The 24,282-nt window shown below is 36.7% G+C and overlaps 1 protein-coding gene across 1 annotated transcript in view; it reads right to left on the bottom strand.

Moving 5' to 3' along the window:
* LOC101414600 (phospholipid-transporting ATPase IB-like) overlaps positions 1 to 24,282 on the bottom strand; it is a 207,597-nt gene that overhangs the window by 67,682 nt on the left and 115,633 nt on the right. The window contains 3 exon segments of the mRNA XM_058276906.2: positions 5,678 to 5,850; positions 19,706 to 19,770; positions 23,989 to 24,127. Coding sequence (XP_058132889.2) covers positions 5,678 to 5,850; positions 19,706 to 19,770; positions 23,989 to 24,127 — 377 coding nt within the window.

Raw genomic sequence — 24,282 nt, 5'->3', positions numbered from 1 at the left:
CAGACACCTTATCCATTGGGTCAAGTCCACTTCCCACAATAAGAGTTCAATAACCATGATTTATAAAGAGATATTACAACTCAACAATAAAAAGACAAACAACCCAATTAAAAATGGACAAAAGACTTGAATAGACATTTTTCCAAAGAAGAAATACAAATGGCAATAAAACACATGAAAACATGTTCAACAATCACTAGTGATTAGAGAAATGCAAATCAAAACTACAATTAGCTATCACTTCACACCTATTAGATGGGCCACTATTAAAAATCCGGGAAACAACAAGTGTTAGAAAGGATGTGGAGCGATAAGAATGCTCATTCACTGCTGGTGGGAATGTAGAATGGTACAGTCACTGTGAGGACTGTTTGGCAGTTCAAGGAAGTTGAATATAGATTTGCCACATGACCTGACAATACAACTACTAGGGTTATACCCAGAAGAACTGAGAGTAGTGATGCGAACAGACATCTGCACACAAATATTCATTAGCAGCATTATTCACAATTGTCAAAAGAGGGAAACAACCCAGGTTTCTATAAACTGATGGATGGATAAACAAGCTGTGATATATACACATAATGGAATATTATGCAGCTCTAAGAAGAAATGAAATTGTGAGCATATGATAACATGATAAACCTGGAGGACATTATGTTGATTGAAGCAAGCCAGACACAAAAGGACAAATACAATATGATTGTGCAACTATGAACTAAATATATTGCATAAACTCTTGGAGTTAATAATTAGAAGACAGATTACCAGAAAATAGAATGAGGTTAGAGAATGGAAAACTGAGGGTTAATCAGTGCAGACTTGGTAAAAAGTTGTTTGTTAAGCTTCGGAAATGAACAAAAAGTATGAAAGCACATCATAGTGTTTGTACCTAGCAGTGCTGTGATGGGGGTATGACAGTGGCTGAAAGGGAAAGTCTAAGGTCATTATATTACTAGAAGGAAAGCAAAAAACTGTAACATGGAACTGTATAGTATAGTGAAACCTTATGTGAAATATGAATATAGGTAATATTGCATATATAAGACAGTTATTCTTTGAAACTAAATAAATGCATAGTAACATTATAAGATGTTAATATCAGACAAAAATACAACCAAAGCAAACTATGGAAAGTAGTATATAGTAATATATTAATAATTTTCCATTAAGGGTAAAAAAATCAAAGGAAATATACTAAGGGAAAGCAACTAGGACACAAGTTACTACACATTGCTTGATCCCATCTATACAAAATATAAATGCAAATAAATTAGAGAGACAGAATAGCAACTGTATATGGCAGTAGGAACAGAGAGAGATTGAGAGGTGATGAGTTTTTTTTTGTTTTTCTAGTTTTTGTTAATTATCATTATTGGAATAATGAAAATGCTCTAATAATGATTGAAGTTAATATGTATAACTATGAGATTATACCAAACCACATCGTTTGCCAAACTTTGGATAGATTGTATGCTTTATTAATATGTTTCAATAAAATAGATTTGCTTAAAAAAACAGGGATATGAAAGAAAGAAGTGTCAAGAATGACAGTAGTCCATCAAGCAACACAATCATTCAATAGTACGAATACAAATATACCAAATTGCATCCTCTCCGAAAGTCTTCGGTTATATTTGTCAGGTATTACAAGGGAGTCGGTCAATTCCCTGTGGTCAAGTGCCTGGAATCTAGAAGTGAACACATTCATCCATGAGGCAGGATTAAGAGTAGTGTCCCTTGAAAAACTACTGTATCCCCTTGAGAATTACAAGAGACTAAAACTGGCGTAAGGCCCCTTGAGTCTTGTCCCTGTTCTAATAGGACTGAAATACAAGCTTAAATCTGTGGTTCCATGTCAGATTCATATGAGCTTCTGAGAGGGGAAGACAGAGGTGCTTAGACTGAACCAGAGGCTATTGATTATCCTTGAGTTTCATTCTGGTCTGCCTCAAAGGCTTGAGCTGTGATTAACAAGCATTAGATAAACATACACGCATCAGAAACACAGCATTTATGATTTACTTGTAAAATAGATACCATTCCAATAAAATAGTATTTCATATGTCAGTTACAACTGGATGCTAGCTCTCATTGTTAATTTTAATTTATGACAAGAATCCAAAAGCCAAATTTTATAACTATTTAGAGAGAGTACATATAGATATCAACCTATAAAACAAGTACTCCAGATACTTTTGACTTAAGTGCTGATAGTACCGTTATCTATTTTCATGGATTAGGACTATTCAAAGATAAGAAAAATGTTCAGTGGGCTGGAATGATGCCATGGTTTTTCCATGTGCACACACTCTCCATTTCCTTATCAACACAAGAGGTTCTAGGAATAAGAAATAAAATTTATTCCACTTGACGTTTATAAAATAAGTTCAATATATTTTAAGGCACAGATGTTTTCTTAGATGTATAAAAAATTCGTGCTAGATTTGTGCTTTGAATTTGCTGGGAAAGCTATTTAAAAGCAACCTTGTGTTCATTAATTTTAATTTATTAAAATTATTTATGTACCTACTAGGTGATAGGCACAATTATTGATGTTGGAGATACAACAGAGAGTAAATCTTTCCTGTCTTCGGGAAGTTTACATTCCAGTAGAGAGGAGAAATATGATAAACAAATAAAAAAGTAAAATATAAATTTTGGCATATGGTGACAAGAACAATGGGAAAAATAAATCTAGAGATTGTAGATAGTGTTTTCTTAAAATTAATTATATTTTTCTCTTTTAATTATGAAGGCCCAGAATGCCATTTACTAAGCACTTGTAACAAACTCTATCATCCTTACAAATATCCAAAGTTTTTGACATGTAGTAACAAAGTGTTAAAAGTTTAACAAAAACATTCCACACCGTTAATGGCAGTGTAGGGAAGCTGGAAAATTTCCTTCTGCAGAAAACAAGTATGAAACTGGACAAATTTTAAAAACCAAATATTTCAGGGAACTGGGAAATGATCAAAGGCAGAAAATACCTTGGGAAATGTTTATTCATGAAAAACTGGGTCTACATCATATAGGTACACGTTTGTGAGCACTTGCCTGGAGCTGGGGCAAAACCTGTGGATTTATTGGCTGAACGTGGTGGATGCGCTTTGAAGCAGGTAGTAAAAACCCACAGCTTTACTAACTGAAGGTGGCAGTGCAAGGAGAGCTGCAGACCAGTCAGAAATTTATCAGGGACACTTTTGAACCCAGAGAGGCAGACAAGGGCTTAGAAAGAAACTCTTCACACCTTCCCAGCCACCACTAAATTACACAGGGTGAAAATTGCAAGCCTGGGGGACCTGAGACTTGCTGTGCCTTTGAAAGCATTCCCCAAACCGCCCACAGCACCTTCAGCGGAGGGTGGAAGCTGAGAGCTTCAATTTTCTGGCATATAAACTCTGCGTGACTGGTGGAACCCCTAAGGAGACAGGTTTAAACAAAAATGGAGCAATATCACCAGCACCTGCAAGCCCCGGGAAATCTGATTTCCCAGTCTGAATCTACACAAGTTACTAAAACAACGAAGCATCAGTGAGAATCCAGAAATATTATAATTTTTTTTCTACAATGTCCACTTTTTAAGAACAACAATTTTTTTTTACTAGATTATTCATACTTGGTAAAAAAAAAAAACAGTCAATATAAACTGACTGTGAATAGGCTGTTACGTAGAATTTAACAGGATAGACTTCAAAGCAACTGTTATAAATATGCTCATGTAGCTCAAAGGAAATATTTTTAAAGAATCAAATGAAAATATAATTATAATCAATAAATAGGAAATATAAACAGAAGAATGGAAACAAAAGTGGAGATTTCTAGGGATGACATGAAAAATTTGTACATGAATTCAACATCAGATCTGAGATGGTAGAATAATCTGTGCATTTGAAGGTAAATCTGATGAAATTGTGCAATCCAAAGAAGAGCAGGGGGAAACAATAGAAAATTTGAACAGTGCCACAGAGCTCTGTAGTCAACATCAGGCATTCAATATTACATGTAATTGGTGCCCCCAAAAGAATAGGAGAAAGAAAGTAGCAGAAAAAAAGTTGAAGAAATAATGGCTAAAATTTTTAAATTTTGGTAAAAATTTATTAACTTAGGGATCCAATAAGTACAATGAATGTAAAGGAGAATAAAAACAATGAGAACCACACTTAGAGCAAACATAAGCAATTTTAAAAATGAATTAAAAAAAAAAGGGGGGGGGGATCTAGCTTGGGGGCAAAGCCTGCATCCAGACGAATCCTGGTGATTCGTCATAAACAGTGGTACATCAGGAAGCAGATGTGGCTCAAATGATGGGACTCCCATCTATCCCATCATCCAGAGTTCGATTCCCAGGGCCTCCTGGGGAAGTTTAGTTGGCCCATGTGGCGAGCTGGTCTGAGCAGAGAGCTGGCCCATGTGGAGAGCTGGCACAGCAAAATGATGCAACCAAAAGAGACACACAAGAGAGACAATAAGAGATGCAGCAGTGAATGGACAACAGAAACCAGATGGTGAGTGCAAACAATGAGGAGGAGGGGGGGAAATAAAAATTAAAGAAAAAAAAGAGTGGTACATCAAGCCATATCTGAAGCCATATTTAGGACAATCCACCAATAGTTCACTGAATGCCAGTTGCTGGGAAATACTTAGAGATGACATTAGATCCTGGGTTTTTTCCTCTCTCTGCTTCCTCAGGATATCTTTACCCTGCCTCCTCAGTTCCCACCAGCATGAGAAGGGAGCTTAACCAGAGAAAATGTTAGCCTTCCTTAAAACATTGTGATGATGCAAAATGAAAATGAATTAATTCAGTCCAAACAGTTAAAAGAAACAAATAATTTTGGTGAATTGGCTATTGGTGAGTTTTCTTGCTTCACTTATATACTTATAAATCATGTGAGCTAATAAATTCTGTCTTTGCTTAAGCTGGGCTTGAATTCAGCTTTCTATCATTTGCAACACAAAGAGTTGTCACTGATAGAAAGCTATGTCACAAATAGTCTTGGAGGCTTATACTAAAGGCACAAAATATCAAGGTAGAGAAGAGAAATTGCTGAAAAATTTTAATAGATGCCAAATGACTGTAACCGCAGAGGGACATCAAAATAAGGAGATATGAAGTATAGAGTGGACTTCACTGATAATAGTATTTAGAAGTCCAAGGCATTCAGGTATTTTAGTAACTGGTCCTTTTTGATATTTTCATTGAGGAGTAAAGAGTAACAATTCTGTGTATTACTTAATTATTTTTTCAGCTCCAGACAACCTTGTTAGAGATGATTTGCTTTTTAAATGAATTTTTCACTGGCACAAATACTCAAACATTAGGTTGTCATTGCTGTTTTTAAGTTGTTCTCCATGGGCAATGGATTTTTTTTTTTTTCTGATTTGCCGCTCACTGCAAATAAACTAAGGACCTTGTTCTTTCTGAAGTCTTCTTTCACCTTGTCTTAGATTGATAAACAATTTACCATTGAGACATTATAAACTGCTTTCTAGTAAATCTTTGACCTGACAATTAGAATTAAATTCAAACTTGTTCATTTCAGTTTCATAACATAATATCCCAATAAGGGATGTTTCATCAGCTAAAACTTATTTTATGTCAGTATCTGTATTTTCTTTACAAAGCAGTATTGACATAGCAGGGGGAAAAAAGAACAGTAAATATTCTTACCTACAACATAATACTGTTTTACATGATAGAGCCAACTCTAGGAAGTTCTTCCTAGTTTCAAGAGTGAGAGCATACTTCAAAGTTTTACCATCGATGATTAGGGCCAGGTCATTTTCTTTACCTAACAAGGTGCCAAGATCTTCACAGTTCTGAATAATTGCTTGTTGTGTTGCCTGAAAGAGAGGAGGGGAAAACCACTTAATTTCTCGTTTTCAATATGAATAAAAGGCTTCTGAATTAAGACGGTGGACTAGGATGTGTGTTTACCTCCTTCTTCCCTTCCAAAATTTCACTGAGATGAGTTTAAAGTATATGAGTAAGAATGAATTCTCATCAATGCTGGAAAATATGGAAGACTGATAATAACAGACCAGAAATTTTAGAGAATTTTTGGAAAATATTTAAAAGAGGACAACAGGATAATGGAGTGGACTTTGGCAAAACTGAGTATCAAGTTTTGAAGACAAAAGTATAATTTAGAGATTCAGCACTCAGTTTAAGATATGAGAAGCACCTCTCTTAGCTTATATTTCTCTTTTATTACCCTTCCTCTACTTCAAAGCAAACATAAACCACTGAAAGCTCCAAAATGTATAGAAATTGGTTTATTTCTTTGTACTATTTCCCATGCCAGTGGTAGAGTGAATGATTCAATAACATTTGGGTGTGCAACCATCACCTCTATCTAGTTCAAAAATATTTTCATCACCCCAATAGGAAACCCTATACCCATTAAGCTGTCACTCTCCATTCTCCCCTCCCTGCAGCCCTAGAAACCACTAATCTTCTTTCTATCTCTATAGATTCACTTATTCTGGATATTTCCTATAATGGAAGCATATAGTATGATCTCTGTATCTGGCTTCTTTCATTTAGCATAATGTTTTCAAGGTGTATCCATACTGTAGCATGTAACGAATTCATTCCTTTTTATGGCTAAATAATATTTGATTGTATGGATACCATATTTTGTTTACTCATTCATCTGCTGATGGGCATTTTAATTATTTCTATCTTTTGGCTATTGTGAATAATGCTTCTATGTATATTTATGTACAAATATTTGTTTGAATACCTGTTTTCATTTCTTTGGGGTATATACCAAGGAGTGGAATTGCTGGGTCATATAGTGATTAGAAGAAAGCATAGGAGTAAATCTTCATGACCATGGATTTGGCAGTTAATTCTTAAATATGACACCAAAAGTACAAGCAACTAAAGAGAAAAGGTAGATAAACCAACTTCATCAAAATTTAAAGCTTTTCTGTCTCAAAGGACACTATCAAGAAAATGAAAAGATAGCCTATAGAATGGGAAAAAAATAGTTGCAAATCCTGTATCTGAAAAAGGTCTAGTATTCAGAATACATAAAGAACTCTTGCAACAAAAACAAAAAGACAACCCAATTTAAAAATGGGCAAAGGGTTTGAGTAGAAGTTTCCCCAAGGATATAAAAGTAGACAACAAGCACATGAAAAGATGGTCAACATCATTAGCTATTAGGGAAATGTGAATCAGAACCACAATAAGATACCACTTCACATCCACAAGGATGGCCTTTATTAAAAACAAACAAATCCCAAGAAAATAACAAGTGTTAGTAAGGATGTGGAGAAATTGGAACCCTTATGTGGGAATGTAAAATGGTTCACCTGCTGTGGAAAACATTTTAGTTGTTCCTCAAAAAGTTAAGTGATCACATGTTTAAGTCTCATAGATTAAGTCTAAAGAAAATTCCTTATTAAATACAAGTAGAATAAAAAAACCAGAAAAGTATCAATAACCACTATCTCTGAAGGACAAGTGGACTAATAAATGTACCAAAATATTTATTGTTGGTTCTTTAATTTTTCTATGACTATCCAAAGTAAATACCATAAAAGTACTATATCATATTTAAAAGCTTATCATGTAAATATTGTACTTAATTATACTTTTTAGTTATTGGTAATGATCTATAGAAAGCAGAGAAAGCTTTTTTCATGATCTCTGCTTTCCTTGTATGTATCAATAAATGAGATTTTAGCAAAATGTGCCATTTGAGGAAAAAATAGGAGTGCAATAGATATCAGGCATCAAAAGCTATAATGAAATAATATGTATACCTATTTTTCTCAAAAGGCTTTTATTACTCATCACTCAAATGAAATAATTGTGTTTCCTGAAAGAGTAGTTTAGTAATCTTTGAATTACTGAGATCTTTATATAAACTTGAAAATCTAATAATAGATGAAATTTAATCCCTTAAAATATAACTCCATACTGTTTAGGAATTCTCCTCTGAAGAACTGCATATTATATTATACATTTCCACTCTACTTTTTCCACACAGTTGACTCACTATTCAGTCAATGCTCTGAAATTACTACATTTGTTTCCTTCCCCAAAAAGTGATCTGACAAAAGAGAAGTTTTCTTCTACTTTAATAACTCTTCTCACATTTATTCAATTACCGAACCCAAACATGATGCAATTTTAATTAATATATTGTCTCTGGTTTTACAATTGCTTAGAAAAACTAAATGCTGGGAACTGTCCATTTTTATGTCTATTTTTCCTCCCATTTCTAAATTTTCTTTGTTTCTCTTTGCCAGTACCTTTGCTGCTAATGTGCACAAGAGTTAAGAAAATTCTTCTGACATGGTTCATTCTAGAATGTGACTAGCTGAGTAAGTTACTGGAATTAATTCCATAAAATCCATTTAAATGGGCTAAAACTATATAGAAGTAAAACTAGGGTAGAACTTAGGTTTCCTGAGGTATATCACGTGGGAGAACTGCATTATGTCCTTCAGTTATATGAAACAAGTATGCCAGGAAAGCAATACTTCTTCAGGATAAATAATATTTTGAAAATGGAACAACTTTAAAGCTACAGGAACTTAAAATGTAACTGAAAGGTTTAGAGACACGAGGTATGTACAGGGATCACCGGATAAACCATCACATTTAAGGGAACTAGGGTTTTCCAAAAGTAGGTTGTACTGACAAGACCAATTTCTGGAGAATTTCTAATTCATGCAGCTAATTCTAATTACATGTGCAACTGAGACCAAATTTAGTTCGTATAATTTGGAGAAATAAAGTCTGTAATTCAGAATTCATCTAATATTTAACAATGAAGGAGCTTTATAAAACATACAAGAAGATTCTGTTCTATATTATACTCTTAACAGCTTTATTAGTATTAGATGGGAAGTTCCTGGAAAACCGTAGGCAGAGTCAGACCCTCTCACAACAAAGGAGCGGAGAGAGGGCAGAGAACTAGCTGAAGGCGCTGCTTCGTGTATGAGTAGAAGGGGAAGGTGCTCTGAGTCATCTAGGAGGGTTCTGGAAAGATGAAGAAGCCAAAGAAAACCCCTGAGTTCCTGGCCCTGAGGCTGGAAGTGGCATGGGGGCAAATAGCCTAGGTGGAGCCCCTGGTCACTGCTTCAAAGGGAATGGGAGGGGGCATTCCCTGGGAGGTAGAGGGGTCTGGGAGGGTGGAGAGGGGTTTCTTTGCAGTGAGTTTGGCCAGTTGAACCCTACTGAATCTTGGAAGAGACCCCGACGCTATGGGGAGAGGGGAGGGGGGATCTCCTCAGGCAGGCCGTCTTGCCCAGCACCCAGTAGAGAGGAGTTAGAGAGGGACCAGGGACGGACAAGTGCCTAATCAGCAGGACTGTGGCAAACTGCTAGGAATCTAACCTGCCTGAGGGAAAGGGGCAGGCAGCTTTCTGAAAGGCTACGTAACCTAAGCTCAGTGAAGGAATTCCTGCCTTGCATGTAGGAGGTCCCTGGTTAGATTTCTGGTTCTTCTTAGAGGAGCGATCCACTGGGTTATTAGGCATCCAGCTGATACTTTATGACAGGGAACAAACACACATTCTTTTCGTATTAGCTTTTCTTAGATTTCTTAATTTTTTAAAAAAGGGTTCCTTTTCCCCCCTTTATTTTACTTGTTAAAATCTGGTTCAAAATCCTGCAGAGGGCAGGCTGCAGGGTGATCGATTGATGAACACCAGCTGCCTAACGAGTTCCTTAGGAACCTAGGAGGAAAGCCGATTTTTCTATGTTTCTTTCTTTCTCCTTTTTAAACATTAGTTGCTGCAGCTTGTTTCTTGCTTGTTGTGTTTCCCCTTCCTTTGTTTCCTTTTTTTCCCACTTATTGATTTTGTCTACTTATGCTATTTCTTTTCTTTCCTTCATCTTTCTATCATCTGTTTTGTTCTTTCATTCCACCTTTTTGTTTTATCTTCAATTTTTCTTGTTTTTATTTCTTTTTTCTGTTTTCTTTCTTTTTTATTCTTAATCTATTTTCTCTTTCCCTCTCTTCTCATCTCTCTGACCTTTTAATTCATTCTATATATTTTTCTATATTATGTTTTTCATTTCATTATTTCTAGTCCACTTTTTTATTCTTACTCCTCTGCACTTTTTACTCAAGTTTTCTTAAGTCTTATATGGTTCCCCTTCTACCTTTTACTATTATTATTGCTATTATCCTTTTTCTATTATTACCTCTTTCCCTTTCTCCGGACCTAATATTTTTTCTCAAGGGAATATAGACAACAGCAAGGAAATATAATAAGAGGCATGAAGTATCAAAGTGAAATCTTACCACACACACAAAAACAACAACAAAATAAAACTCTAGAGTAGAAAGAGAAGCTAATCAACTGAATAAAGCCATCAAGATAAACTGATGCCTAGACACCAACAAAAAATTACAACCCATACTAAGAAATAGGATGACATGGCCCAGTCCAATGAACAAACTAAAAAACAGGAGGAGATGCAGAACATGGAATAACTAATCAGAGATGTCAAAACAAATATCATGAATCAACTTAATGATGTGAAGAAAGAGATAAAGGACAATAAGAAGACACTGGGAGAACACACTGAAAAAATTGTAAACATACATAAAAATATTACAGATATGATGGCAATGAATGGCACAATGGAAGAAATAAAAAATAGACTGGAAAACCATAACAGCAGATTTGAACAGGCAAGGGAAAGAATCAGTGATGTGCAAGACAGTACAGCTGAAATCACAGATAGTAGAACAGACACATAAAAAGATAGAAAAAAAATTCAGCAGGGCCTTAGGGATTTGAATGACAACACAAAATGCACAAACATATGCATTATAGGCATCCCAGAGGGAGAAGAGAAAGGAAAGGGGACAGAAGGTGTGGTGGAGAAAATAATGGCTGAAAATTTCCCAAACCTATTGAGGGATATGGACATACATGTTCAGGAAGCATAGGGCACCCAAAACAATGTAAATCCTAACAGGCCTACACCAGGACATATAGTTGTCAAATTGTCCAGTGCTCAAGACAAAGAAAGAATACTGAAAACAGCAAGATAACAGAGATCTATCACATACAAGGGAAGCTTGATAAGATTAAGTGCTGATTTCTCATCTGAAACCATGGAGACAAGAAGGCAGTGGTATGACATAGTTAAGGTGTTAAAAGAAAAAAATTTCAGCCAAGAATTGTCTACCCAGCAAAGCTGGGATTCAAAAATGAGGGAGAGTTCAAAAATATTCACAGATAAATAAAAATTAAGAGAATTTATCAATAAGAAATCTTCAAGAAATGCTTAAGGGAGTTTTATAGGTTGAAAAGAAAAAAGAGGAGAGAGTTGGAGGAGAGTATAAGAACAACTAAAAAGATAGAAAGAGAAATAAAAACAACATATGCACAAACAAAAAGAAAATATGACTAAAGTAAGTAATAATTTGACAGTAATAACAGTGAATGTTAATAGATTAAACTCTCCAGTCAAGAGACACAGCCTGGCGAATGGATAAAGAAATATGACCCATCTACATACAATCTACAAGAAAATGGGAAAAAGTAGGAGATGTTAGGGAGCAGGGCATATGGGAATCCCTTTATTTTTATGTAACATTTATGTAATCTAAGTACTTTTTAAAAAGTAGAAACTATATTAAAAATATAAAAGACAATATTTACCTTACTTTCTTCAAAATAACATGTGACTGTTTGAAGGAAAAATTATACCATTGACTTTATGAGGGTTATAATGTACTCAGATGAATATATCTAAATGAATATATATGAAAGCTATAACATAAATGTCAGTAGCAGTGGGAAATGTCAGTAGGAAGAAAGCTTATAGGGTTTTAAGGTTTGAGCATTTATGTGAAATGTTGCTATATTAACTCTAAATAGAATTTTAAAATTTAAGGATATATATTATAATCCCTAGAGAAACGCTAAAATAATAAAATTTGACTAAAAGCAACAGATGGATTAAAATTGAATTCTAAGAAATATTTAAATAACCAAAAAAAAAAAAGGCAAGAAGGAAAGAAGAGAGGAACAAAATACAGAAGACAAACAGAAAACAAATAGTAAAACAGTAAACCTAAGGCCAATGATATAGTTACATTAATGTTAATAGATTTAACATTAAAATTAAAAAGCAGAGTTTCAAAATTGATGACAAAAAAGCAAGACCAAACTATATGCATTCCTACAATGGACATATTTTAAACATAAAACAGAAAAGGTAAAAGTAAATGGATGGAAAAAGGTAAATTAAGCAAAAGGTACAGGGAGGCTGGAGTGACTATATTAATACCAGATAACATGGACTTAAGGACAAAGAATATTGCCAGAAATAAAGGGGAACATAAATATCAAAATGATAAAAAGGTCAATTAATCAGAAAGTCTTGACAGTCAGAAGCATATATGCTTAAAAACAGAGGTTCAAAATACATGAAGCAAAAATTGTCAGAATTGAAGTTGAAAGGCAGTAAAAGATTTTAACAACCTTCTCAGAAATTAATAGAACAACTAAAGGTACAATCAGTAAGGATACAGTTCATTAGAAGAGTGCTATTAAACCATCTTGACTTAACTGATATCTCTAGAACACCATACCCAACAATTGGAGAATAAATATTCTATTCAATGTATATGGTATGTTCACTAAGATGGACTATATATCGGACCATAAATCAAGACTCAATGAATTTAAAAAGATTAGAAACAACTGGAGTATGTCCTTTTACCAAAAAGGAATTAAATTAGAAAAAGTAACAATAAGACATCTAGGGAAGTGACAAACTAATAAACATGTTTCTAAATAAGCCATGGGCCAGAAAAGAAATCACAATGAAAATTAGAAAAAGTTTTGAAATAATGATAATGAATATATACCAATATTTGTGGAATGCAGCTAAAGAAATACCTAGAGAAAAATCTATAGCTTTAAATGCTTAAATCAGAAGAAAAATATAGCAAAACATGGATCTAAGGTGTCACCTTATGGTAGAAAATTCTAAGATTACCCCCAACATTCCCACTCCGTATAATCCTCTCCCCTTGATTGGGGTGATCCTGACCTAATCAGGCGAATCCTTTAAAAACGGGTCTAGGGGTCAGAGACAGGAAACAGGGGAGCACTGAAGGTGAATAGGATATTTGTTTCCTGGTCTTGAATAAGTAAACAACCATGTTGTGGAGAGTGTCACATAGAAAGACTGTGGGTGATCTCTCTAGGTGCTGAGAGCAGTCCTTGGTTGCAATTAACAAGAAAATACCAAAACCAGAAAAAGACACAGTTAAAAAAAAAGTAGAAGCCAATATTCCTCAGGAACATAAATGCATAAATAAATGAACAAATACGGGCGAATAGAATCTAGCTGTTTATAAAAAAGATAATTAATAATGACTAAGCAGGGTTTACCCTAAAAATGCAAAATTAATTTAACATTTGAAAATCAAACAATGAAATTCACCATATTAACAGATTAAAAAAGGAAAATAATACAATCTTCCCAGTGGGTACAGGAAAAGCATTTGAAAATTTCAATTGTCTTTTAAGATAACAACTCTCAGAAAACTAGGAATAGAAGGAAATTTTCACAATCTGCTTAAGAACCTCTACAAAAACATTACAGCTAACATCTTATTAAATGTTGAAATATTGAATGCTTTCCCCCTAAGATCACAGACACAGCAAGAATGTCCACTTGCATCACTAATCTTTGACATTATATTGGAGGTTACAACCAATAAGGGAAAAAAGTAAGAAAACAGGATTGAAGATCAGAAAGGAAGAATAAAGACCATCCCTATTTGCAGATTAGATCATTTTAAACTATAGGGAATCTACAAAATGGCACTATAACCAACAGGAAAATTTAGTGAAATCACAGGGTACAAAGTTAATATGAACATTAAAATTTATATACTAGCAGAAAATAACTGAAAAAAAAAGAAATTAAAAACACAAATCCATTTAAATATTGCCACAACTCATAAAGTATTAGTAATACATTTAACAAAATATATGCAAGGTCTTTACACTAAAAACTACAATAATGATTTTAGGACTGTTTATTGCTCTCAAAAACTTGCATACCTTTCATTATACAAACTTAAAGGACAATAGAATATGAAGCCACCAGCACCTACAGATACAGCCAACATTAAATGTAGCCCATCTCCTAGCCAGACTAACATAAAACTTCACATTTTTAAAAAAAGATTTATTTATTGGGAAATGGACTTGGCCCAGTGGTTAGGGCGTCTGTCTACCACATGAGAGGTCCGTGGTTCAAACCTTGGGCCTCCTTGACCCGTGTGGAGCTGGTCCACGTGCAGTGCTGATGCGTGTAAGGAGTGCCGTGCCACGCAGGGGTGTCCCCCACGTAGGGGAGCCCCACGCGCAAGGAGTGCACCCCGTAAGGAGAGCCGCCCAGCGCGAAACAAAGTGCAGCCTCCCCAGGAATGGTGCCACACAGAGAGCTGACGCAACAAAAAGAGACACAGATTCCTGTGCCTCTGACAACAACAGATGCAGACAAAGAAACAAGACACAGCAAATAGACACAGAGAACAGACAACTGGGGGGGGAGGATAAATAAATAAATCTTTAAAAAAAAAACTATTTATTTATTTCTCTCCCCCCCCCCCCCACTCTGGTTGTCTGTTCTCTCTGTCTATTTGCTGCGTCTTCTTTGTCCACTTCTGTTGTTGTCAGCGGCACGGGAATCTGTGTCTCTTGCGTCATCTTGCTGCATCAGTTCTCCGTGTGCGTGGTACCATTCCTGGGCAGGCTGCACTTTCTTTCATGCTGGGTGCACTTTTTGCACGTGGGGCTCCCCTATGCGGGGGACACCCCTGTGTGGCAGGGCACTCCTTGCGCGCATCAGCACTGTGCATGGGCCAGCTCCACACGGGTCAAGGAGGCCTGGGGTTTGAACCGCAGACCTCCCATGTGGTAGACAGACGCCTTAACCACTGGGCCAAGTCTGTCGCCTAAAACTTCACATTAAAGGCCTTTCATCTCAGTTCCTATTACTGCATAAATCATGTCAACAACAAAAAAATAAGCATGATAAAAGGCAAGAAAGAAAAAAAAACCCCACACAGTCTGAAGAGACAAAGCAATCATTAGAACCAAACTCAACTATAACACAAATACTGTAGTTGTCAGAGAATTTAAAATAATTATGATTAATATGCTAAAGATGCTAATGGAAAAAGTAGCCAAAGTACAGTAACAGACTGATAGTATAAGCAGAGAAATGGAAACTCTAAGAAAGAACAAAAAGGAAATACTAGAAATAAAAAATGCTGTTAAATAAAGAATATTTTTTCCCTGTCTACATAAAATAACATGACTTCAAAATGCTGTTTGACCTAATGTAAGGGGGAAATGGAAAGGAGAAATGAGTTTATATGGCTACGAGTCTCTAAAAAAGAGTCTGGAGGCTGGCAGAAGGATTGCCCTTATGCACAACTGAGCAGAGTCTGAGAGACAGATAAAGCAGATACAACCCCCAGATATCGGTTCCTTCGAGGGCTAAAGAGACCCATGGGAGTTATGGTCATGGCCGATGGGGTTAACTACCAGGTCAGATGGCCCCTCTTTGGAACTGGTGTTTATGTGTGATGAATCTGGACTCAGATGGGATCTCTCTTCATAAGACTTTCATGCTAATGTGCTGGAGGTGCAGTTAGTGTCAGGGTTTAAGATATATTTAGGGGATTTGAATCTCTGGACTGACAATGTGATAGCCAGGTCCTGAACCTCAACAGACTCCAGCACCTACAGTCTGACTTACTGGGCTCACCACACTCAGCTAAGATGGAGTTGAAGAAGGACAACCACCACACCATGGAGCCTAGAGTGATTACAACTGAAAGTGGGAGGATTGCATCCAGCATCCATGTGGAATCTGAGCCTCCTCTTGACATAGAGGTGCAATGGACACAACCAATCCAATGTCCACATAGACAAGGTGGCATTAGATTGAGAAAAGTGGACATGATGGCTGATGGGTATGGGGAAAGGCAGGAAGAGATGAGAGGTGGAGGCGTCTTTGGGACATGGAGCTGCCCTGGATGGTGCTTCAGGGGCAATCACCGGACATTGTAAATCCTCACAGGGCCCACTGGATGGAATGGGGGAGAGTATGGGCCATGATGTGGACCATTGACCATGAGGTGCAGAGGTGCCCAAAGATGTACTTGCCAAATGCAATGGATGTGTCATGATGATGGGAAGGAGTGTTGCTGGGGGGGGGGGGGGGGGAGAGGTGGGGTGGGGGTGGTAGGGTTCAATGGGACCTCATATATATATATATTTAATGTAATATTATTACAAAGTCAATAAAAAAAATTCAAACTAAAAAATAAATAAATAAAGAATATTTTTGATGGGCTCATCAATAGACTGGTTACAGCTGAGGAAAGAATCAGTGATCTTGAAGCTACATTAATAGAAACTGCCCAAACTATAATGCAAAGAGAAAAAAGTGAAATAAAAAATAACAGAGTATCTAAGAACCATGGGACAATTTAAAGGATGTAACAAACATAATTGGAAAACCAGAGGAAGAATAAAGAGAGAATAGAGTAGAAGGAAAGAAAGATTTTACATAGTAATGGTTGAGAATTTTCCCAAATTAATGACAGACACAAAACCACAGACCCAAGGAGCTCAGGAAAAAAAACCAACCAGGATAAATAACAAAATGTCCATTGTAGTCAATCCAAGGAAACCAAAGACAATGAAAAAATATTGAAAATACCAAAGGGGAACAAGGGTAGGAATTATATTAGACTTCTCATAATCAGGAAGACAGTGGAGTAAAATATTCAAAATGTTGAAAGAAAGAAACCACCAACCTAGAATTCTATATCCAGAAAAATTATCCTTAAAATGTGAAGGAAAAATAAAGACTTTCTCAGACAAACAAGAACTAAGGGAATCATCAGCAGTAGATCAGCCCTGTAAGAAATGTAAAAAGAAAATTCTTCTAAAAGAACGAAAATGATACATATCAGAAATTCAGATTTATTTATAAAGAAAGGAAGAGCATCACAGAAAGAATAAATGAAACAGTTATCACTGCCACATCACAGGGATCATGGGCCCTGCAGCCCCATGATCTCGAAAGTTTGCATACAATTTTTTGGCCCTCTCTTCATACTGGAGAAGTCTGAATTTTTTCTTTTCCTTTTATGGGGTGTTTAGAGTACCTTACTGTAAAATTTCAGTTACTTATTTGTTCACAGGCTATATGAAGGTCAATGTTAAGCAAAAATACTTCATGGGGTTCTGGGTGGCTGGGGGCATTGTCCTGAAACAATAATACCTTAAAGAGCAATTCCTTCCTAGCAAGGTATTTTCCATCCTCCAGTCAGGGAAAAGTGCTTTGGTCACCCGCGCTTTTATTTCCTTATTCTCGGCCCCCCCCCCCCCCCCCACTGTGTCCATTCCCTGTGTGTTCTTCTGTGTCTGTCGTATTCTCATCAGGCAGCTCCAGGAACCCATCCTGGACCTTCCAGAGTGGGAGAGAGGCGATCATTCTCTTGCTCCACCTCAGCTCCCTAGTTCAACGTGTCTCGTATTGTCTCTTCTCTGTGTCTCTTTTTTGTTGCATCATCTTGCTGCGTCAACTCTCCATGTGGGCGGCTCCACTCCTGGGCAGTCCAGGGGCCATTCCCTGTGCAGGAGCGGGGGGCACTCCTTGTGCACAGCAGCACTCCGCGTGGGCCACGTGCTTTCTTATTGAACATCCAGAAGATCGGCAGTTGGTTCTTTCCTTTCCAAGCTCCAGGCTTAGCAGCTTTCTACATCAGGGCTGTCTTTATATGAACCCTACAACATGGCACAAAAGAGCAGGGTTACCCTACCCCCTGAGGCTTTAAAACCTGGGGCTCACAACTCTTCTTGGCTGATGTATGTCCTCTGAGGCGGTTTTTCCTAGTATAGGGCAGTTTTGTCAGCACCAAATAGCTGTTCTCGTTTGTAGCCTTTCTCCTCACAGTTTCTTCAGTTTCTGGAAGCTCCCTAAGCTGCCTCTTGATTGCCAGACCCTGCCTCTCCAGTTGCTTTTACATTTCATAGGCTAAACCTTTTTTTTTAAATTTTCAAACCAGGCTTTGCCAGCCTGAAAATCTGTAGGAGGAGACCCTTCACTTTATTTTCCTTTAGGGAATCATATAAGGACTTCTCCAGTTCTCGTATGATGCCAGTGTCTACTGGAATGCCTTTTTTATGACAATCCTGTACCCAAAAGAATGTCACACTTTCTATGTGAGAGAGATGTAGATCTTGTGGTATATGCAAATGCTTTGCAGTTGTTGGTGTAGCTTAAGATATTAAAAGATAAAATATATTGATATTATACAATACTATATATAATTTTTATGCATTTCTGAATTTCTAAACTTTTGTTGTGTCACCCGCTGACCTTTGTGTGTTGTCTGCAACTTCCAAAAAATCCCAAAAATGTCCATTCAATTTGTTATACTTAACCATGATATAATGAAGCTGCAATGGGAAAAGTTACAATGTGGAAGGGATAACTGTATTTAAAATTCCTTAAAAATGAGTCTAAGAAGAGTATGCAGTGAAAACATTATTCAATAGAAAATAACTGACTGTGGCCTTGTAAGTTTTAAAGGCAAGAATATTCAATAATTGATTCCATTGCTTTTGTTATTACAATGTAAATAACTGTGCCAGTTAGATATTATTTTTATGAATCCCAAAAAAAGAGGATGATCATGTTGGTAAACTGGACTGTGCCTCAGGTTGTGATACCCTTTGAGTGTATTAACTTCAAGGGTTTTAAGTTTACTTGATAAAATCAATTTAGAGCTTTTGATTTGACCATGTCAGTAAGGCATAATCCAGGTTGAGTCCCCACCCCCTTGGTGGGTTGATTTAAATGGACACTTGCTCAAGAAAACACACAGAAGAGTGTGTCTTTTTGTCATTTTGATCCTGCCTGCCATGTGTCAGAAAAGAGAAGGCTCAAACAGCAAAAGCCCTGGAAAAAGAGGTGAGTCATTCACCTGATAGTTTGCAGCAGGAGACACCAGAGCAGCTGAGCAGCTGAAAGTCTCAGAAAGAAACAAGTCCTATGCCAGCCCATACCTTAGATCAGAAGAAACTGGGACCATGGAGCCTTGAAAGGAAGAAGGTAGGAGAGACCAGGCAGAGAACGCCTGCCATCTTGCTCAACACATGGCAGCTGACTTGGGTGAGAAATTACCTCTAATGGTACCTTGAGTTGGACTTTTTAGGGCCTTGTAACTGTAAGCTTTTACCCCAAATAATGCCCTTTATAAAAGCCAACAGATTTCTGGGACTTTGCATCAGCACCCCATTGGCTGACTAATACACCAACTATTCACTCAGACTTTTGATAAAACTGTTGTAAACACAGAAGATTTGTTTTGTTGTGTGTGCTTTTTTAGTTTTTAAAGGTGAAGATGAGATCTGAGCTGAGTCCTGGATTTGCTCTTATACCAGGGTGGTGATAAAAGACAGGGTAGAGCTCAAGAATTCAGCAAAGAAAAGAAGAAGAGAGGATTGAGAATGGAAGAATTTGCAGATTCTTGGGGAAGAATATTAGAGAAGCCCTGTACTTTCCAGTGGAACTGGAGTGAGTGCTCAAGGCTCTCTTAAGTGGTTGATAATCCTTGAATAACATGTGGGGTGCATGCGCTTTAAAAATAATTTTTAAGTTACTTACCTCAAGTGAATTTTCAGTCAGTTGAATATGAGGCATTTGACTTGATATCAGTGTGCAGGAATGTGCTAGAGCAAAAGAAAGAAAGGTGTCATCTTCGAAGATTCAGTGCTTTTCATGAGCTCATGAAGAAAATAGATCTGTTTATACTCTTCCTTCATCATCCTCCCTGCATCACGACTACTTCAAAGTCTAGTAACTCATAGCAAAAACTGAGTAAGAGTTTGTAGAGGGAAAAGGACTTTAAACTGTGATTTGTTTTAATCTTAGTGGGTAATTTGAATAGAAATGGCTGGAGAGTTACATATAACTAATGGTTAAATCTCTACTTGTAGATTTTTGTGGATTTTTATTTTTATTGTCTTTCTATGGTACTCAGGCTTATGGATTATAACAAATCCAAGTCTTTGAGGAGGCAAAATTCTTTTGTATCGAAGTGCTATATCAACAATTTTTATCTAGTATACGAATAAAATCCTAGGAATGACTGAAAAAAATAAACCTCTTCAATTCGCTAACAACATTCAATGTGATAAAGAGGTTATACACGTCAGGAATTGATTTTCATTTTGAAAATTTCAAAATTTTCCTCATTTTAAAAACTAAACAGGGGAATGGAAAAGAAAAGAAAAAAAAGGAGCAGTCCCTGTCCAAAAAGCTTAATTCTTTATATAAACAGTCATCCTAAAATTAAAGGAATAGGTATTTGGGCATCTGAGGAAACAGCCATTAACAAACAAATAGCCCAGCAATAGGTCATTTTTTTTTTTCTCTCAGAGGCTCAAAGAGGCATGATTTGAAAGCTATTGGATGAATAAAAGGAATTAACACTGTTGTGCAAAATAATGTGAAATATTGATTTGATTGAAAGAGGAGAGCCCTGAAAATGTTGAACAAATTGGGGGAGTATTTCTTTTCCTTTTATAGAGTCAGACTTTGTCCCTGAGAATAAATGTCTGTCCTAGGGAGACTCTGGATGGTGGTAAGGCTGTGTGAGTTTAACTCAGTAACTGTCCACTAGTCCATTAATCCTTCCATTCTCCTAGACTATTTCCTACTTTCTCCTCTCTCCACAATGCTTTAGTACATTTTCCCCATCCTCCTTTTCAGCTTGGCATCCTGGTTTGCTATTTCACTGAAAAAGGGAAGCAATCTAAAGAGAATTTTCAAAAGTTCCTTTCACTACATTGACACAACTACATGCACCTGTGCTCAAACATTCTACATTTCCTCCTGTTACTATGAATAAACTCAACAGATCCTTTGTACACTGGGTGTACCCAAACCCTACACTTGTGCCCTTGAGCCCAACCCCTCTCACCTAATCAAGAACATTATTCCAGCAATTCTCTCTCCTTTTTCCTGCATCACTCCCTGGGTATCTCCTCTTTTATACCACTTCTCACTCCCTTGTTGATCTCTTCCTGTCACTGCTTTAATGTGACATCTATCTGCTGATGACTCCTAATTTTATATCTTCAGCCTAGACCTCCCCACTAAACTTTTAGCCTACACTGCCAGGAGCCTACTTGACACCTCCATTTGAGGACCAGTAGGTAAGTCAACATATTCAAAGCAAGGGTGAACTATGAAGGTTGCTCTCTGAGCATATGGTGTTTTATACATTTTAGCCAACACCAGCCTATTTCATATCAAAAGACAGAATTCCCAATTCTCTTTGAAAAATTAAAAAGGTATGTGAACGGTGGACACTCATTTCCCCAAGGCCACCACGCACTGGCCATGCCTTGTTCTCCTCCATGCTCACTATGGACTTTACCCATACAACTTGTACATTTGCCCCTCACTCTGGTTCTGTCTGATTACCAGCGTTCCCTGCCTGGTTATTCCAGGCATGTGAGTCTGCAAGCTCTGCTCTAAGAAGCTGGTGAGTTAATTTCCTTTAACTTTCACATCCCCCCCTCCCCCAATTACAAAACATTTTTTTAAAAACTGGTGTAATTTAACACAGCAATTATCAAAGAATCCAATTATTTAGTCATTCAAATGAAGCATACACTTCTGGCAACAAAAATGAGTCTCATTCAATAAGGGTGATAATTCCCCTCCTACCAACATCTGTATCTTCTCTAGCTGGGTTTCAGTCCTGAACTGACAAGATAAGGGAAGGCTCATGTAAAACAAGTAGTCCTTAGGCATTCACTGGGCTGGGCAAGGATGAATTGTTATCATTTAGAAAGGTGGAGAGAGAGATGAATCATTCTCTTCCAGCTGGTTTGAAGCCTTTTCACAGGATGTATACTAAGTTACTGTGGTAGTTGAGTTTGTGGTTATAAAGAAATATAGCAAGTCATATTAAATCAGAAATATGGACAACCTGGAAAAAAAGTACAAATATGCATGGTATATTCCAAATGTTTGTCACATGAATAAAAAAGGTCATAGTCAAGGTCATCATGGTTAGACATGATGTACAGAACATAAAAGTTGGTTATATCCAACTTTCATAGAAGAGTTGCTCAGAGCTTGGCATCAAGCTAATAAGCTTTTCACAAGATTATCTCCAGCCAGTCTCACAACAATCTATTCAGTAAAAATTATTAGCCCCATTTTGCAGATGAGAAAACTGATATTCAGAGAGGTTATATAACTCTCCTTCAAAACAACCCATGCTTCATCAATCCTATGTTCTCTTCCAGCTGTCATCCCATTTCTCTGCTCTCTTTTATAGCAAAACTCTTTGAAAGTCATTGCTACTCATTGTACCCACATCAACAAGTGCTGACAGCTCAACCTACAAAGTGTGTCCCAAATTCAGCCCCTCTCTCATATTTCCCATCACACACAAGCACTTACCACCATTATCTCATTAGTTAGTCTCAGCACAACAGCCGACAGATTTATTTATTTATTTGGCAAGGGAGTAAACAGTTTATTGAGAAAACAAGAAAAGGAAAAAAAAAAGCACACAACCCCAGACATGGGTGTGGGCATGCGGCAGGATGCACTCCTGGGGTCTCCATTAGGCCTGTTTAAAGCCTTTCCATCTCCACTTTCCTAATGCTGGGGAGAGGCCCAGCTGTTTGCTGTTCTGATTGGTGGCCCCACCTGCTAGCTCTCAGGAGAGCAATGAGGAGGCCTTTTGTTTTAAGTTATCTGGGACCAACAACAGATATTTTTAAAACATAAATTTGATCATACTTCTCTCCTGCTTAAAACCCTGAACATTCATTTCTATGGCCTACAAGCCTTGACCTCCTCATGTTCTCTGCCTTTCTTACTCTACTCTAGCCATACTGACCTTCCTATTTCCTCAAATATAACAAGCATATTCACACAACCGCACTACACTTGCTCTTCTTTCTTCCTGGAATACTTTTTCCATGATTTTTCCCAAACCTTCTCCATCTTCTCATTTGGCTCTCTGGTTAAATATCACCACCTCTTCCACCTAAAATTACCCTTATACCCCTGTCTATATTCTGTTTTGTTTTTTCTTAGTGCTAATCAAAATAATATTACAGTACACATTTATTTGCTTGCTGATTTTCGGTCTTCTCCACTTGAATGTAAGCTCCATGAGGATGGAGACTTTCTTACTCACCTTTTCGCACCCAGCTCCTAGAATTCCTTGACACAGAGCAGGTGCGCAACACTAACTGAATGAATGAACATAAAATGAACAAACATATGAAAGCAACACTCACAGGATGTCTGCTACATACAGAGTCATTTACTCTATCTGCTCAGCTAACCAGTAGTGACTACCATGATGATCATGGAAAGAAAAATAGTTTCAACCACTCATCATGATCAGTACTTGCATATTTATTGCTAACAGTTGATTTTCAACTCTATTTCTACTCCTCTCATCCCTAGGATACAAAAAAACAGTGAAGGTTTTAAATATATATATATAAATGCAAAAAGTGTTATCAGAGCTTGAGTGAAAAAAACACCAATTGGATATTCCCACTAATCAAAATAATATGAATAAATATTTACAATAATATATATCTCATAGGGTAAAAGTGCCATAAGATAATTTCAAGTTTTGAGGGGAAAGGAACAAGAAACTACCTATCACTCCTGCTGCATTCTAGATTCAAGAATGTGAAGCAGACAGTAACAGTTTGCTTTGCTAAATCTGTTCCAGTTCTCTGCTTTGTGATTGGAAGGTTCCATTGCATTCCATTTTTCCAAAGACAAAACAATTACTTTTAGGAAGCTCAGCCATATATTCTTAATAACATGATTGATACATGTATTATTTCATTTATTGAGAATACAAGCATAATCAGATTTTAAAACTTTTTACCTATTACCTATGTTAATTGCAGTTTCTTGTTTATCTCCAGTCAAAACCCATATTCTTATGTTTGCTTTCAGTAAAGCTGCTATGGTTTCTGGGACATGTGCTAGAAGGCGATCCTCAATGGCTGTAGCTCCAAGTAGCAGGAATTCCTAGATATTTTGGAAATTAGAATTTAAATTATTTAATTGAAATGCTATCACATATATACACTAAGTAAAAACTTTAAAATAGCCAAAAAATTTTTATTCTTCTCATTGGCAAGCTGAATTTTTGTAAATGCTAAAGTTCCAAGTCAAATTTATCC

This window comes from Dasypus novemcinctus, chromosome 15 (assembly GCF_030445035.2).
Source record: "Dasypus novemcinctus isolate mDasNov1 chromosome 15, mDasNov1.1.hap2, whole genome shotgun sequence".
NCBI lineage: Eukaryota > Metazoa > Chordata > Mammalia > Cingulata > Dasypodidae > Dasypus > Dasypus novemcinctus.
The sequence above is the reverse complement of the archived record's forward strand: the minus strand, read 5'-3'. Positions and strand labels throughout refer to the sequence as shown.